General features: G+C 49.2%; 1 protein-coding gene across 2 annotated transcripts in view; it reads left to right on the top strand.

Moving 5' to 3' along the window:
* GRIK4 (glutamate ionotropic receptor kainate type subunit 4) overlaps positions 1 to 15,315 on the top strand; it is a 432,944-nt gene that overhangs the window by 396,487 nt on the left and 21,142 nt on the right. For both annotated transcript variants that reach the window (XM_039229403.1, XM_039229402.1), the window contains 4 exons: positions 4,205 to 4,314; positions 7,973 to 8,146; positions 10,513 to 10,678; positions 12,207 to 12,432. In XM_039229403.1, the coding sequence (XP_039085334.1) occupies positions 4,205 to 4,314; positions 7,973 to 8,146; positions 10,513 to 10,678; positions 12,207 to 12,432 (676 nt within the window). The remainder of the gene's footprint in view (positions 1 to 4,204; positions 4,315 to 7,972; positions 8,147 to 10,512; positions 10,679 to 12,206; positions 12,433 to 15,315) is intronic.

Below are 15,315 nucleotides of genomic sequence, written 5' to 3'. Positions count from 1 at the left end.
TCAGTAATCCTCACATTCCTCCTTCGTGTTGATCGTTGGGTCCCATCTTTTGGATGAAGAAAAACTGCACCCAGAGAGGTTGAGCAGCTTGTCTTGAATCACTCAGCAATTCAAAGTCATTGCCAGGATTAGAACTCACGTCTCCTCGTACTAGATTTCCAATCAGCAGAGTTAAAATAGATAAGCTAGTATGTGGGTTACACAGGCAACAAACTCACGTGGGTAGGTTTTGTGAGGAGGAAGTAATTGCTTACTTCTTTTCTCCTCTTGGCTTCATGGGTGGGAAGTGCATGCTAGACCCAACTTTCATCAAGACGAGCCATTGTAGATACACTGAGGAAAGCTGTCCATGGGTTCCTGGGGTGGGACAAGAGGAAATCATCTTCTTCTGCCCCTTCCAGAAGGACATGTGGAGACTTTGTTCTTTTATCTCTTCAGCCCTAAAGGGTATTTTATTGACCATCAAACCATAGCCAGGAGTTGAAAGAAAACTCTGAATATGTTGCCATTTAGTTCTAAAGACTGACAAAACCACATGGAGGACGTGGGGAGAGGGGAGGGGGTAGGAAGAGAGTCAGTATCACTAACTTGTGTGATGTCACCACTGAGGAAATGGTGACTAGGATACACAGCCCTTCCATAGACACGGAAGAATCCGCCACACATCTGACCCACTCTGTCTGTGACTTTGGCAGAAAGGCTAAGGCTGAACAGGTCATCCTTCTGCCTAAAAGTCATCCTTCTGCTGGGGTGCCTGGGTGGCTCAGTCGGTTGGGTGGCTGACTTCGGCTCAGGTCATGATCTCATGGTTCGTGGGTTCGAGCCCCGCATTGGGCTCTGTGCTGATAGCTCGGATCCTGGAGACTGTTTCAGATTCTGTGTCTCCCTCTCTCTCTTCCCCTCCCCTGCTCTCTCTCTCTCTCTCTCTCTCTCTCTCAGAAATAAATAAAAAATTTAAAAATTTTTTTAATAAATAAATAAAAGCCATCCTTCCAGAAGAGAGCCTTGTATCGCCACTAATGGCTTCCCTGGAAAGCCCTGGCGAATCTTCACTATTCGTGTATTGTAACACATAGAAACTCTAGTAGGAGTTACAGAAAGTGACTATGGTCACATGGCATTCTCCCCGCCAAACATCTTTAGTGTGTGTCACTACAGAACACAGAAAAAGGGATTCTTGTCCATTGAGGGATAATCAACATAAAAAGAAGTTCCGTCCTTTGTCACTTACTTCCTCCCCCCTCCCCCTTCCCTCACGGCACCATTAGAGGGAAATCAATACATGTGTAGCCCTTACTATGTGTTAACTCATCTAGCTCCCAAAGCAACCCCCTGAAGTAGGTTTTATTGTTACCTTCATGCTACAAAAGAGGAAATGGAGGCCCAGAGAGGTTAAGCAACTTGTCCAGGGTCACACAGTTCTAAGTGGCAAAGCCGGAATTCAATCCTGGACAAGCCAGCCTCGGAGTCTGTGTCTGAACTCACTACCTGTCCTGCATTACCTGGCTCTGGTATCCTCATGCATCTTGCTCCAGACCCTGGGAAAGCACCTGCATTCTTAATATAATTCATTTCTCCTAGTACACGTAGAGTTCAGTATCTGTCACCAGGTTGTTTTTATGGATAAGAGGAATTTTCGACATGCACAGGAAGTGTAGTGCCACTTTGCAAGTCCAGTGCTGACATTCAACGGTCCTTACCATGCTGAGATTGTGATCATTTGGTGACCAGCCCCTTGAGTCTTTCCTACCATCAGACAGCATCAAGAATGCTGGCTCTGATAGGGTCAGCCTGAAGCACGTTACAGAAGTCCAGGAACTAGTTAAATTTGGGGGCCCTCTAATTTCTAGCTCTGTCTGCAGGGCTTAGCCTGTCCTAGATGTTTGGGGCATAGACTGGCTATAATCCATTATCTACCACCATGAACTGGCCCAACCCACAGTCAACAGAGATGGGTATAAATCAACACAAATGCCCATAAATACGACAGAGTCAACATAAATGATGGTGGGCATAAATAAATAATGTTTAAGTATACATTAAGGGGTCGAGACAGAGTAGGTTGGGATTCTGTGGGCATTGGGGATCAGGCATGAGATTAATTAAGGAGTTTATTGGAGCAAGTCACAAAGATAAAAAAGGAGAGGATGCTGTCCAGCAGCCACATGAATGAAAGAGAGGTGGCATCTCTGTGATGTGGCTTGACAAATGAGCACCAGAGAAATTGAAGGCATCACCACTGATTTGAGCAAGGCACTGAACCTCCCCGGGTCTCCGTTCTTCCATCTGTCAATATAGAGGACTGGGTATTGAAATCAAGGGAACCTAGTGAAACATTTTGAGCTCTTCAGAAGGAAGATATCGCCATCATATATCCTCTGGGTTCAGGAAAATCTGTTATTTGGAAGAAATGCCTGTGGCATATGACACCTGATTTGCCCCCAAGCACCAGTAACTCAGATATCTTTGGGGGAAGGAAGCGATCTGAAGCATCCACATAGAAAAAAAAAAAAAAATAGTAAGTGTTCAGAGCCTGCAAGTAACATACTTCTCTTTGGCATCATATAAACAGCTTGGGCCCAGCCCAAATCAAGGGGGTATAAGCCCCAGACCAGAATCTCAAGTAACTGCCCACTCTTGGCTCTTTTGGTTGGCGTCAGTCAATCACAAGTAGAATCAGATGTTCCTTTGCCAACACGACTGATACATTTCCAGCAGAGCTGTGTTTATGTCTTGATCCTCGTTTGTGTGATGTTCTATGTTTTAAAACTCGAGTCTCCAGGAGTTTTTCCCACGACTGTGTGTCATTCCTTATCGCCCATAACCAAATATGGCAGCTTTAAATAGTGCTGTCATTTTCTTCAATTCACTCGTTGTGATATAATCAGGTATAGATTTCTGACACCGAGCATCTAATGGGGTTTCAGATTCAGAAAGCAACAATGAGCTATTTTTTTTTCTCCCCCTGGGTATTTCTCTGTCAAGAGACACAGAAGGAAATAGTCATGAGCGACAGGGCACTAGAATTCATGTCCATTTGCCCAGAGAAACTGCAGGGGTGTGGAAGGGCAGAGAGAGGGAAGAGCTGGAGACAGCAGGATGTTTGTAGAGGGGCGACCACCACTGAGCTCCAGCCGGTTGACAATGGAGTTCCAGTGTTTCCAGACTGCACCATTTTGTTGGGAAAAAAAAAAAAAAAAAAAGTCCAGAAATCTGGATTTTTACATGGGATCTCCCAATCACTTAATGTTAGCAACTAATACAGAATGAGTAAACATTGCAGGGTAAACACATTGGGTGAGGGCTGTCTGTGGTAAGCCACCAGTGTGTCACCTTTGATCGAAGGTACCTCCAACCAAGACCAGAGAAAGGTGTGCCCTTATCCAAGACCTGCAGACAGCAGACAGCTCATTCCGTTTTGTTCTCCTCCAGAAAATGTCTGGGAGCTTGGTGCCCAGGGTTCTGTCCCTAGCCCCGTCCATAGTCTCCTAGGACTCTGGTCAGGCCCATCCCTGGGCTGGAAACAACCCACATTTCCCTACAGCGTTGTGGCAAGAGCCCCGAGCTGTGTGTCAGAAGACACGCATCTGAGACTCGGCTCTTCCACGTATGAGCTGTGTAACCTTGGACGTGTCTCTTGACTGCCCTTGGCTTTTGGTTTCTTCGCTGGTAAAATGAAAATAATAATCTGCCTCATGGCACCGTTTTGAGGCTTACTGGAGAAATCTCACTATGTGTGAGATCACCCTGCAAACAAAAAAACCCAGGGACCTGCTACATTCACATCCTCGTGAGAAAGACGTGAGTGTCCAAGGGGGTGCTATTGCACTCCAGCACCGCAGACACCAGCGGCTCTGAGGTGCCCCTGAGCCTGCCACGCTGTCCCCAGGGATGGAGACACGGGGCAGTACACGGGGGGCACCGAGGGCTGCTGCACTTGCCCCGCACAAAGCTTCCCTCCTCCTAGGAAGTGCCATGGCTCTATCTGTTCCCTGGTTTCATCTGCTGCGATCGGGGCCGAGTGGGTCTTGGAGGAGCCCCTCTGCACCTTGGGCCCCACGGCCATTGAAACCAGTCACCCAGAACCCGAGGCGATGCCATCTGGGGCCACACCTGCCCTCCCCGTGCCCTCCGCTGCCCTGCCCTGCCCGGGGCCATCCTGACTGATGTATACGGTGACTCTTGTTCTTGTCTCTGTTTCCAGGGACGCAAACCTGGCTATTTCTCCTTCCTGGACCCGTTTTCTCCAGGCGTCTGGCTCTTCATGCTTCTAGCCTATCTGGCCGTCAGCTGCGTCCTCTTCCTGGTGGCTCGGTGAGGCTCCTCTCCCCGTCCCTGTCCTCACACCGCCACCTCGTGTCCGCCGCGGAGAACTGCATGCGAGGGGTGGGGAGCAGGACACCTTGGAGCTACACGGAGGGAGGGGCAGAGGGACTCCAGAGGGGTCTGCCCCCTGCGCTGGTGTCCACCTGGCACTATCGGTCCCCACACCTACGCACACGTTTCTCGAAGGTGCGTGGTGCAGACAGGTGAGCTTGTCTGGATTTGCTCCTTCACCCCTGCCTCTTCCCCCACCTCCTCCCCTGTCTCTGGGCCCCCTGTTTGGGTGGGGGCCTTGGGAGAGAGAGGCAGGGAGGAGGGAGGCAGGAAGATCACTCGGATAGAGCACTGCATTTGGCTTTCGTGGCATCAGACCTCACCAGAATGTGCCACAGAGTGCTAAGTGACAAGAAACAGGGCCCATGCATCCCAAGCGAGGGGACCAGAGGCCACGTGGCATGGGCAATGGACTAGGTTCCCTCTGAAGAGGGCCTGGCCCTTCCCCAGCCCTGATCTGCCAGGGAAAACACAGCTGTCTTGGTGAATGGGAGTACGGAGGGTGGTACAGGACAGGAGGGCAGGATGGAGAAAAGCATTTACAAGTAGTGTGGAGTTGAGACAGTTGGTCCAGATCAGGGGTTGGGGACAATTAAGCCCTCCCCTCTCCCTGGAAACAGAAACCAGCCCTGGGCCTATAGAAGAAACTGAGAGCATCTCATGGCTAAGGCCGCCCGTGAATGTGTACACAGAGGATCGTTTCTCTCTGCGGCTGGCCCATTGGATCAGCCTGGGCTTCCAGAAAGCCAGCTTACCTGTCCCGAAACAGAACAAGCCCAAGTGGTCCAGGGGTCACGCATTCAGAATCCCGGCTCCCTGCTCAGTGCTCAGCTGACCATGGTGGGGGACCCGAAAGGGCTGTTCCCTGGAAGCAGAGAACCATAGAATGAGCTTCAAGGGAACTAGCAATGACTCTGTTCCAGCTGCCTCCACTCCATAGCCGTCTCCTTTGCCTCAGGGCCACCAGGGCGAGGCCAGAGGATTCTAGCGTCTGTCCCAGCTCTGCCTGGCAGGGTCTTCCCCAAGAGCATGTCTGCTCAGGGAGATCATGGGCTCTCTCCCAGTTAGAACACGGAGCCCCTACTGAACCACGGGGTCCCTAAGCCCCAGGGCAGCTCCCCGCCCGCCCAGGGAGTGTGGTATCACCCGGTCCATGTCTCCTCCAGTGGAGATCAAAGCTAAGTTCAGGGACATCGCCCTGAGCCCATGAGATCCAGCCAGATGGAGTAAGGCCTTGCTTATAAGCTGGTAGTCTTCAGAGGCCGCTGTGTACCACTCACCCACCCCCTGGGCCTGTAGGCATGGCCACTGTCAAGGAGCTGTTGTCCGTGACAACGGATGAGACATGCAGGAGGCCAGCACGCTCTGTGACACTTTGCCTCTCCACTCCACCGCACTGTCTGCTGCAGCTTTTAGGAAGCTGTCTGCCTGGGCCCTGGCTCCACTGCTCTGAAATCCACTCTTGCCCCCTTAGATTGAGCCCCTGTGGGCAGCCAACCACAGCTCTCGAGGGACCTCGAAGGCCCTGGAAATAGTCTTAGGGCTCGGTTCGTAGATATACAGACATATAAGCCTGCTTCATCATACCCACCGCAGCTGAAGCTTTTCAACCAGTCCCGGGGGCATAAACAGCCCTTCTTCCCTGTCCTGGACACGGACACACACACACACACACACACACACACACACATACACACACACTCCTCTTACTCACTACCCCTAGGATCCAGCATTATCAAAAATATTAACCAAAAAAGAAATGTAATAAAGGTCTGATTATACCGTGTGTGTGTGTGTGTGTGTGTGTGTGTGTGTATAAAACACATAAACCCAGGATAATTTACCTACCTTGGTAGGTACTGGTTTTCAAACAGGGTTCCATAGGGCATGAAGGCTCTCAGGAGATGCAGAGATTCGGGAGATGAGAAGAAATGGGGCAGCCAGATCTCTGGAGCCTCAATTCCTCTTCATCCAAACCAGCTCCACTATTATCTCTTGAGCTATTGTACTTCTGGGTAAGATTTTAGAGGTGAAAAAAAAATGTTTGGAACCCACTGATCTAAGGCAGCCCTTCCCAAGCCAGCTGATATCCAAGTCAGATGGGGAGCTTTTAAACATTTGATTCCCAGGTCCAATCATCTCAATACCTCCAGGGCTGGGGCCGGGGAATCTGTCTTTTTGAAGTGCACTTCCAATGGCCTGTAGACTTGGGAAGCACTGAGCACAAACCAGCTCCGTAGGCCACAGAGAGAAGAAGCACTTGTCAGGACGCGGGCCAGCGATGACACACTGGTGTCATCTTCAGGAACAAGAGGCGGCAGTGGAAATGTGGGCGAGCCACTGTAGAGCGGGTGCAGACAGGCTGGGGGAGGGACAGGAAGACCAGTGATGCTAATAGTACCCTGTGAGCACAAGTGCCTGCCCTGCTCGGCACACACCCAGATACCTCTCTCGTCTGAGCTGGGAGGCTTTGCTTGGGAGACTTGCCAGGGCCACTGAGCAGGGGAGGGAAGGCGTGTCTGGTGTGCAGGAAGACAGGGCATCCTGGACATGGGGGGGAGGGGACAGGGAGCTTAGAGTGGCCCTTCTCAGCCCTGTGTGCCCATCACACTAACCTCGGGGGAGAGGGGGTGTCTTTAAAAAATACTGAGGCCCAAGCCCCACCTGGACAAATTAAATCAGAACCTCTGGGAGTAGAATCTAGTCATTGACATTTCTTTCAAAGCTCCCAGGTGAGTGTGAGACAGAAACAGGGTTGAGACCCTCGGTCCGAGGGACCATCTAGGCCAGTGTTTCTCAGTGTGGTCCCTGGACCAGTTCATCACATCACCGAAGAACTCGCAGATTCTTGGGCCTCGCCCAGACTTACTGAATCTGAAGCTTCAGGGGCCCAGCCCAGCAGTCTGTGTTTTAACAAGCCTTTTTGGTGATTCCAGCAAAGTTCAAGAACAACTGTTCTGGGCTGAGTGTTTTCAAACTGGCTCTATGGGACCCTGGGATCCCGCCGTGACCACTTTGGGGGACTGGGGGGTGCAGAATATGGAGCTTCCCCGCCGTCCACCCCTGACCCTCCCAGCTTTCAGTCACTTTTATCTAGATTTGGAGTTCTATGTCATAATTTATTTTGAAAAAATAATTTAAAAAAATTTTTTACATTGATTTATTTTTGAGAGACAGAGAGCAAGCATGAGAGGGGCAGAGAGAGAAAGAGACACAGAATCCAAAGCACGCTCCAGGCTCTGAGCTGTCAGCACAAAGCCCAATGCTCGGCTCGAACCCACAAACTGTGAGATCCTAACCTGAGCCGAAGTTGGACGCTTAACTGACTGAGCCACCCAGATGTCCCCAAAATAATTTTTTTTTTTTTGATGAAAGAAAAACAGTTCGAAAACAGCCAACGTGGTCCAGCCCCTTCATTTTGGGGGCTGGGAAAATCCGCGCCAAACAGAGGGAAGTGACTTGCCCAAGGCCACAGGCCGGGTCCTTCCTGAAGTACAGAGGTGAGGCCAGAAAGGAGAGCTGCTGCTACAGACTCCAGCACTTTCCATCACGCCCACTGTCCATGGCACTCATCTGTGTTCCTTTTCTCCCCCAGGTTGACCCCCTACGAGTGGTACAGCCCACACCCGTGTGCCCAGGGCCGGTGCAACCTCCTGGTGAATCAGTACTCCCTTGGCAACAGCCTCTGGTTTCCTGTTGGGGGCTTCATGCAGCAGGGGTCCACCATCGCCCCCCGAGCCTTATCCACCCGCTGTGTCAGTGGCGTCTGGTAAGATCTGGGGAAGAGAAGGGGCCAAGCCCAGTGGGGTGGGGACTCCCAGGGGATCCTCATATAAGCTCTGCTCTGGCTTCTGGTAGGCAGGAACCTCACAGAGAGCTCTGCCTTTCAAAATGGATTCGCAGGGAGCTGGGCTGCATCCCACTAGCTCAGAAGGCCTGGAAGCACCAGGTCGGGCACTGTTTGTGCCACCTGGTAAGGCCCCCTACAAAGGGATTGTGACTTGCTGGCCTGAAATTGACCTGAGGTTGAGTGGCTGGGCCTGCCAAGGCATATGCAGATTTATGCAAATGGGAATGGGAAGCAGGACTCCCCTGCTGGAAGAATTCAAACGCGGCTGTCACATCTTGCCGCCTCTACCAGCTCTCTCGAACTTTGTCCCTCTGCGCCTGGCTCTGGGGCCTTGCCTGACCTATCTACCTCAGCCGGTGGAGGGAAAGGCAAATTCTTCGTGGCTCAAAGCCGGACAGGACCTCGGGAGCTATCCATGCGGGCAGTCTGCCAGCCTCAGCCTGAAACTCCCTTCCCCTCTTGGCTCGTCCCGGGCAAAAAGAACACGGTCGAATGATTCGATGCATGGAAATGCAATTTGAAAACTTGAAAATGATACAGAAATGTGCGGACTCATAGTGGCTATTTGAGTATTATGGGCGGCGGGGGCGGGGGAATGAAACACACACACATATATATGTATGTACGTGTATAGCGTAGAGAGACACATTTGCTCGGTACCGTTCCCCACCCTCACGTAAAAACTCACTGTCGGGTTTGGCTGTCACAGCCTATAGGACTTCCAGCCCTGGTTCTCTCCCCTCCTTCTCAGCCTGTGTAAAGGAAAGGAAAAGTGGCGTTTCCGCCTTTGGGCACCAGTGTCTGGAATGTTACCTCCTCTGGGGGATGGTCACAAGAAAGAACTTCCAGAAGGGTGAATCAGCTGAGGCAGGAACAAGGAAAACAGGTCTTAAGAATGGAAGGACACAGGCTCGTATAGGTCACAAGTAGGGAAGTTGACCAGATGATTTTCATCCAATGTTGAGTGTGAGGGTCTATCTCTGCATTTCTCTATATCTCCCATTCATCTGGTCCTTTACAGAATATTAGTCACCAATGACGTACTATCTCGTTTGATGTCACAATTCTCCAAAGACGGGCAGAGGACGTCATGGGGCTTTCCCCCCGAGGTCTCACAGGTGTAGGGGAACAAGGCCAGAACTAAAACCAGCTCACTTCACTGGTGGTCTGGCATAGAGATGCACCCATGGAGTCGGTAGATGCCCCTGTCACTTCACACCTGGGAGGCAGCCAACAAAGGTCCTTGGGCACAGAGGCAAAGGAGACAATGGAACTTCCCACTCTTAAAAGTCTCCTGGAAGCTGCCGGCCTCTGAATCCTGTGGCAAACACTGTGCGTTAGTTGGCAGTGTCTTCATAATGAGTAAAGCCTCATTAATTCAGACTCCACTGATTCAGAATTTGTGATTATCCAGCCTCAATTGTGCTCAGATATGTCTTTGAACTCCTATAAACAAATGGATTGGGATGCAGACCCACACTGCTGACCAGATGGTAGAAGGCTTATTTAACCTACTTAAGTGAACAAACTAGTTTTAACGCCTGTAGCGTGCACACTGCCTGACTTGCAAAACTATTCTAATTTTAAATGAGTTTGCTCTACCCAATAAAATGCTCTTCTATTTCGGAAGAGCTTGCCCATTGTAAGGGTAGTTTCTAATCCCAGCTTCTTAGCCGTTCACAGGTGCTTGTCACCCATTCTGTCTCAAAGGGTTTCTGGTTTCTAGAACTGGTTTGAAAATATGGATGTATCAGTGTGTCACTTGGCAAGTTACTCATCAGCAAAATTGGGGTAAGAATTTTACCTCCCTTAGTTGTAAGGGGTACATGAGATCATATCTGTGGCTCAGGGCAGGCGCTCAGTCCATGAAAATGCTCATCTGAGTGTTGACTGTACCATGAGAAGACAGAGGCAGCCAACCCAGCCCTGGTTCTAAACAGAGCCCCCAGAGCTGGCACCCTTAGCTCATTCCCTAACTCATTTCTCACAGTCTCCCAGACAGTCTCATGTGCATGGACACACCTCTTTGGAATAGCAACCCAATAATCCCCTTCTTTCAGAAATAAGAAAAAAAATTAAGGGTCTTCCAAGCAACCCTCACACACTCTATTCATTTCTGTTGACATCATATGCCCTGCCTCCTTTCTCTTTCCACCCACCGAGCTGGGACCCCCTTCCCCAGAGGGACACCTGGTCTCTCTTATGTCGCAGCAGGATTGGGGATGGAGGCTAAAGCTCCTGGGAGTGCCCGGGCAATGATGACTTCCTGATCTTTTCCTACATAGGTGGGCATTCACGCTGATCATCATCTCATCCTACACGGCCAACCTGGCAGCCTTCCTGACTGTGCAACGCATGGATGTGCCCATTGAGTCAGTGGATGACCTGGCTGACCAGACCGCCATTGAGTACGGCACAATTCACGGAGGCTCCAGCATGACCTTCTTCCAAGTAAACCCATTTGGTTGCTCACCAACATGGGGAGCTGGGCAGAATACAGTTGAGCTGTTTGTCCTCTGGAGATAAAAACATCAATCCTCATCCCATTCTCTCTGTTGAACATCTGATTTGGAGGTTCAGTTGGGGCTCATTTTTCCCCCCCACTCTGCAAAATACCCCTGGAATGAGGGCCCCAAAGCACTTTGAGGTTAATATCAGCCTCCCAAAGTGCTGTACAAGAACTGTTAGTGGTAGTTGAGATGGTTTTAACTACAATGTGTTGAAACTCTCTTTTAAAGGCAATAGTGTCATATTTGTCTTAATGGATATTAGAAAAACATAAGTAAATGCAGTGAATCTAACCTGTACTTTTATTTATACTGCTGCATAAGATGAAGCTAATGTAGACATTTAAGTTTGGTTAAGTGGGTTAAATTGTATAGATAGTACTTAGACAAAACAAAAGTAGAATAATACACAAATATCTGAAGTATGAGGAACACGGGGTAAGGATGAACTGGTGTCATATATCCCAAACTAGACAGGTGTCAGATCAGAACCCTGTTGGCTTTGAGGTTTCCTTGGAAGGCTCCAGAGAAGACCTTGCCACAGTTGTGTGTTAGCTGACAAACCAAGTGACTGATCACCAAGACTGGCAGATCTGGGCCAGACATGAGGAGCAGTTTTCCTATGCTTCGGGACCTCTAAGAAAGCAGATTTACCCTGCAGTTAATAGATGTCTAACCAACCTACTACCCATGACGTCCATTTTCACATGCCACAATTGTCCAGGGCCTTCAGTTTTCTGTTTCCCATACAGTCTCAGTGCCTGTGGGCCCTGCAACTGCTGAAGGCATCACACAAACCCAGGTGTGGATAGATTCCTAGAATTCTCTCAGTTTTGTTATTATTTGTAAAAGAGAGGCCAGTGCTGGATATGTGATTGATAAGTTGGCTTAGGTCGACAGAAAAGAGCAGACACTCTTCCTTCAGATGGTGTCTCTTAGAAGTCCTGACAAGACGGAGTCTGCTACCTCCAGCCTGAAGGACTCTAGCAAAGGACACAACCAGAATTTCCATTTAATTCTATCAGAACATGGAGGCTGGCAGTGGAAGACCTCTCAAGGGTGGTAGATGGGGCAAAAACCAGTGATCAAACCAGTATATAGAGTTTACAGTGCCTTAGGGCCCTGTTCATCCTTGCTTTTCTGTCAGAGGTATCCTAGGAACAATCCCTGCTCCTGCCATGATGTGATGGCAGTTGAGAGACAAGAAAGGAAAAGGCTATTGAATATAATGAGGGGGTTGAGTAATAGAGGAGCCAGGATTTTAAGGTCCACTCTGATTCCCTCCCTTTTAAAACCAACATTTCCTGGGGTGCCTGGGTGGCTCAGTTGGTGGAGTGTCTGACTCTGGATTTCAGCTCAGATCGTGAGCTCACGGTTTGTGAGTTGGAGCCCCGCATCAGCCTCCACGCTGACAATGTGCCCAACAGTTCTTCCTCTTTTCTTAAGCCTGCTTCCTTGTGTTCTTTTCCCAGAATTCCCGCTATCAGACCTACCAACGCATGTGGAATTACATGTATTCTAAGCAGCCAAGTGTGTTCGTGAAGAGCACAGAGGAGGGGATCGCCAGGGTGTTGAATTCCAACTACGCCTTCCTTCTGGAATCTACCATGAATGAGTACTACCGGCAGCGAAACTGCAACCTCACTCAGATTGGGGGCCTGCTGGACACCAAGGGCTATGGGATTGGCATGCCAGTCGGTATGCGGGAGAGGACCAGCCTCTTTGGGTAGCCCCATCCAGGCAGGGTCAGAGTAGCTAGGACCTCTGAATGCAACATTGAACTCGACAACCCTGTTCTAGAACCACTTAACAGGGACTTTAGGTGGGCATTTTCCAGGTTAAAAAAAATAAGCAAACCACCATACTTCCATGAATCAGTTATCAGTTCTCAATCTTTAGTTCTTGAAGGGCTAATTGATTAGTTAGAAATTAATTACTAAAGGGCGTGTTGATGCCCTCGGTGGATTCTTTAGGGCTTTTGTTCTCCCTTCTGCTTCCTGCCCTTTTCCCATTTCTCTGTTGATGGACTCTCTACCATCGGTGGGAAGGAGAAGGAAGAGATGATAAACTCCACGAATCTTGCTGCTAGTGTCCCTGGTGAAAGGCTTATTACAAAAGGAGATGGACATGATAGATGGGGTAACTTTCAGATCAGTTTGTGCGCTCTTAGACCCATCTACTTCAAATCCATGTACATAATTGAGAATGGGCAATAGAACTCTGTATACAGCTGTGCACCTTCCAGTGTAGGGTAGGGTTGTTTGGCTTCCAGAAAGGTGTCCCAGCTGTCCAGCTGTGCTTTCTGAAGGATATTCATGCCTTGATAGTACCTCCACCAGAAGATGTGGGGGAACACGTTGAACTGCTCTGTGGACTGAAGAGGGCATCTGAAAATGTTCCCCAGATGCTTGGGACATGCACCCTTCCCCCACCCACCACTGAGAGCCATGCCGTATAGGGCTGTCCTTGCTTAATGCTGTTCTTATAGGAGGTTGTCCTGTACAAGGCAGCAGAGCAAAAGGCAGGAACTGAGGCCATCAAACCATGTGGGGAGATCAATATATAGTATATACAACTTTGCTGTTACCTTACACGCACCTTCTCTTGATATTTACCTAACTCAGAACTCTGTAGGCTTCACTATATACCTGTGGGGTATGTAAAGTATGGTTTTGGAGTCAGGCAGACCCAGGAATGCACCTGGCTCCTGGCTGTGGGACCTCAGATAGGTTATTTAAGTTCTCTGAATCTCAGTTATTCTGTAAAATTGGGCCAGTTGAGGGGTAAACCTAATAATCCAGTCAGGTGCCTTACTACAGTGTCTCACACTTAGCCTGTTTAGGAGGAACATTGGTGTCCTCCCCATCTAGTCCCTTGTGTTATTTGATAAAAGCAGAGGACTCCTTAAAGACTGATCAGAAACCAAGCCATTGAGCATAGGCAATGATACGGTTCATCCTCGAACTCTGTGAATTCTGATGCTAGCAGTTCTGTAAGTTAGAGGCCTCACTCAGGGCCCTTGAAAACCCACATACTCCCTTCTTACTATCATATTTCACTGATGTTCATTAATATACAAATTATGGGCCTCTTTGAGAAATTTATTGGCTTACATTTTATTTCAAGATGGCAGAGTAAACCACAAAACAAATGTAAGATGCACCTTGATAATACTCCAGCAGTTTAAGAAATTTAACTGAAATGGGGCACCTGGGTGGCTCAGTTGGTTAAGCGTCTGACTTCGGCTCAGGTCATGATCTCGTGGTTCATGTGTTCAGGCCCTGCAACAGGCTCTGTGCTGTCAGCTAGCTCAGAGCCTGGAGCCTGTTTCAGATTCTGTGTTTCCCTCTCTCTCTGACCCTCTGACCCTCCCCTGCTCACGCTGTCTCTCTCTCTCTCTCAGAAATAAATTTTTTAAAAAACATTTAAAATTTTTTAAAAGAAATTTAACTGAAATGTCAAAGACTTCAAAAAAGTTTTCATGGAACAGGCCTAATGAGAGTTGACATAAAGCAGACCAACTCCAGAAATGTTTATCGATGACGAAGGACAAAGGGAAAGAAATGTATTTATTCCATATCTGATATGATGCTATTTTCACATGTCATCCCACCTGCGAGGTAGATGTGGGCCTTCCCACCCTGGAGGAGAGAACTGAGATTCAGAGATGGCAACTTACTTGTCCAAGGTCACACAGTCAGTAGAGGAGCTGGGTTTCCAAATGCAGTGCTTTGCTTACCAGACTGTGTTGCTGGAGGGCTCCCACCAGCTCAATAAGACAGGATAGGTGGGAATGTGAGGTATGGGCTGGTCTGAGTTCTCAGATCAGGCTGAGAAGGGTATCGCACCACCCACTGATGAGCCAGAATTTACATCTGGCTGAGGTCACGTCCAGGAAAGATAGCATGTGTGTCATTCTTCGCACAGAGAATAAGCAATGTGGTGGGACCGAGGGAAATTAAGAGAAACAGAACAAGGAATGAGATGGACAATTAGTCAAGTGGTGTAGGAGCAAAGTAGCCAAACGTGGAGTAAATAGAATAATCCTTTCTCGGAGCGCCTGGTGTGCCGCTGAGGTTAGGTTGGAAATGCTTGAAATGCCTGGCTGGGCTGGACAGTCTTCTGTAAACCGGGAATGTTCATTAGTCGCACCACCTAGCACCATCTGTGAGTTCGAGTATCCATCCACTGCACACGTGTATCAAGTGCCTACTATACACGCGGCCATTTCATGCTTGCCCACATGGGTTGCATAGACACATTTTGTGCTGCGGGCTTGGGGTTAACCTGCCCAAGCATAGTTGTATCTCCAGTAGGGAAGGTTTCATCTGTGGTGTCATGGGCTGTCAGAGTCCAAAGAGATCTGGGTGCTGATCTAGTTCTTTGCTTGTCAAAGTGGGGTCTCTGGCCCAGCAGGGGGGAATCCACTTGGAGCTTGTTAGAAATGCCCTACCCGGTCCCACAGAATGAGAGTCGGCAGGTCAATCAGACCCCCAGGTCATTCCTGTGTCTATTAAATTCTCAGGGTACAAATCTACTTGTTCCAAGCGTCTGTCTGCATCCTTCACTGTAGCCTTTCCC

The sequence above is a fragment of the Hyaena hyaena genome, unplaced genomic scaffold, assembly GCF_003009895.1.
Source record: "Hyaena hyaena isolate Hyena2069 unplaced genomic scaffold, ASM300989v1 scaffold_37, whole genome shotgun sequence".
NCBI lineage: Eukaryota > Metazoa > Chordata > Mammalia > Carnivora > Hyaenidae > Hyaena > Hyaena hyaena.
The sequence above is the reverse complement of the archived record's forward strand: the minus strand, read 5'-3'. Positions and strand labels throughout refer to the sequence as shown.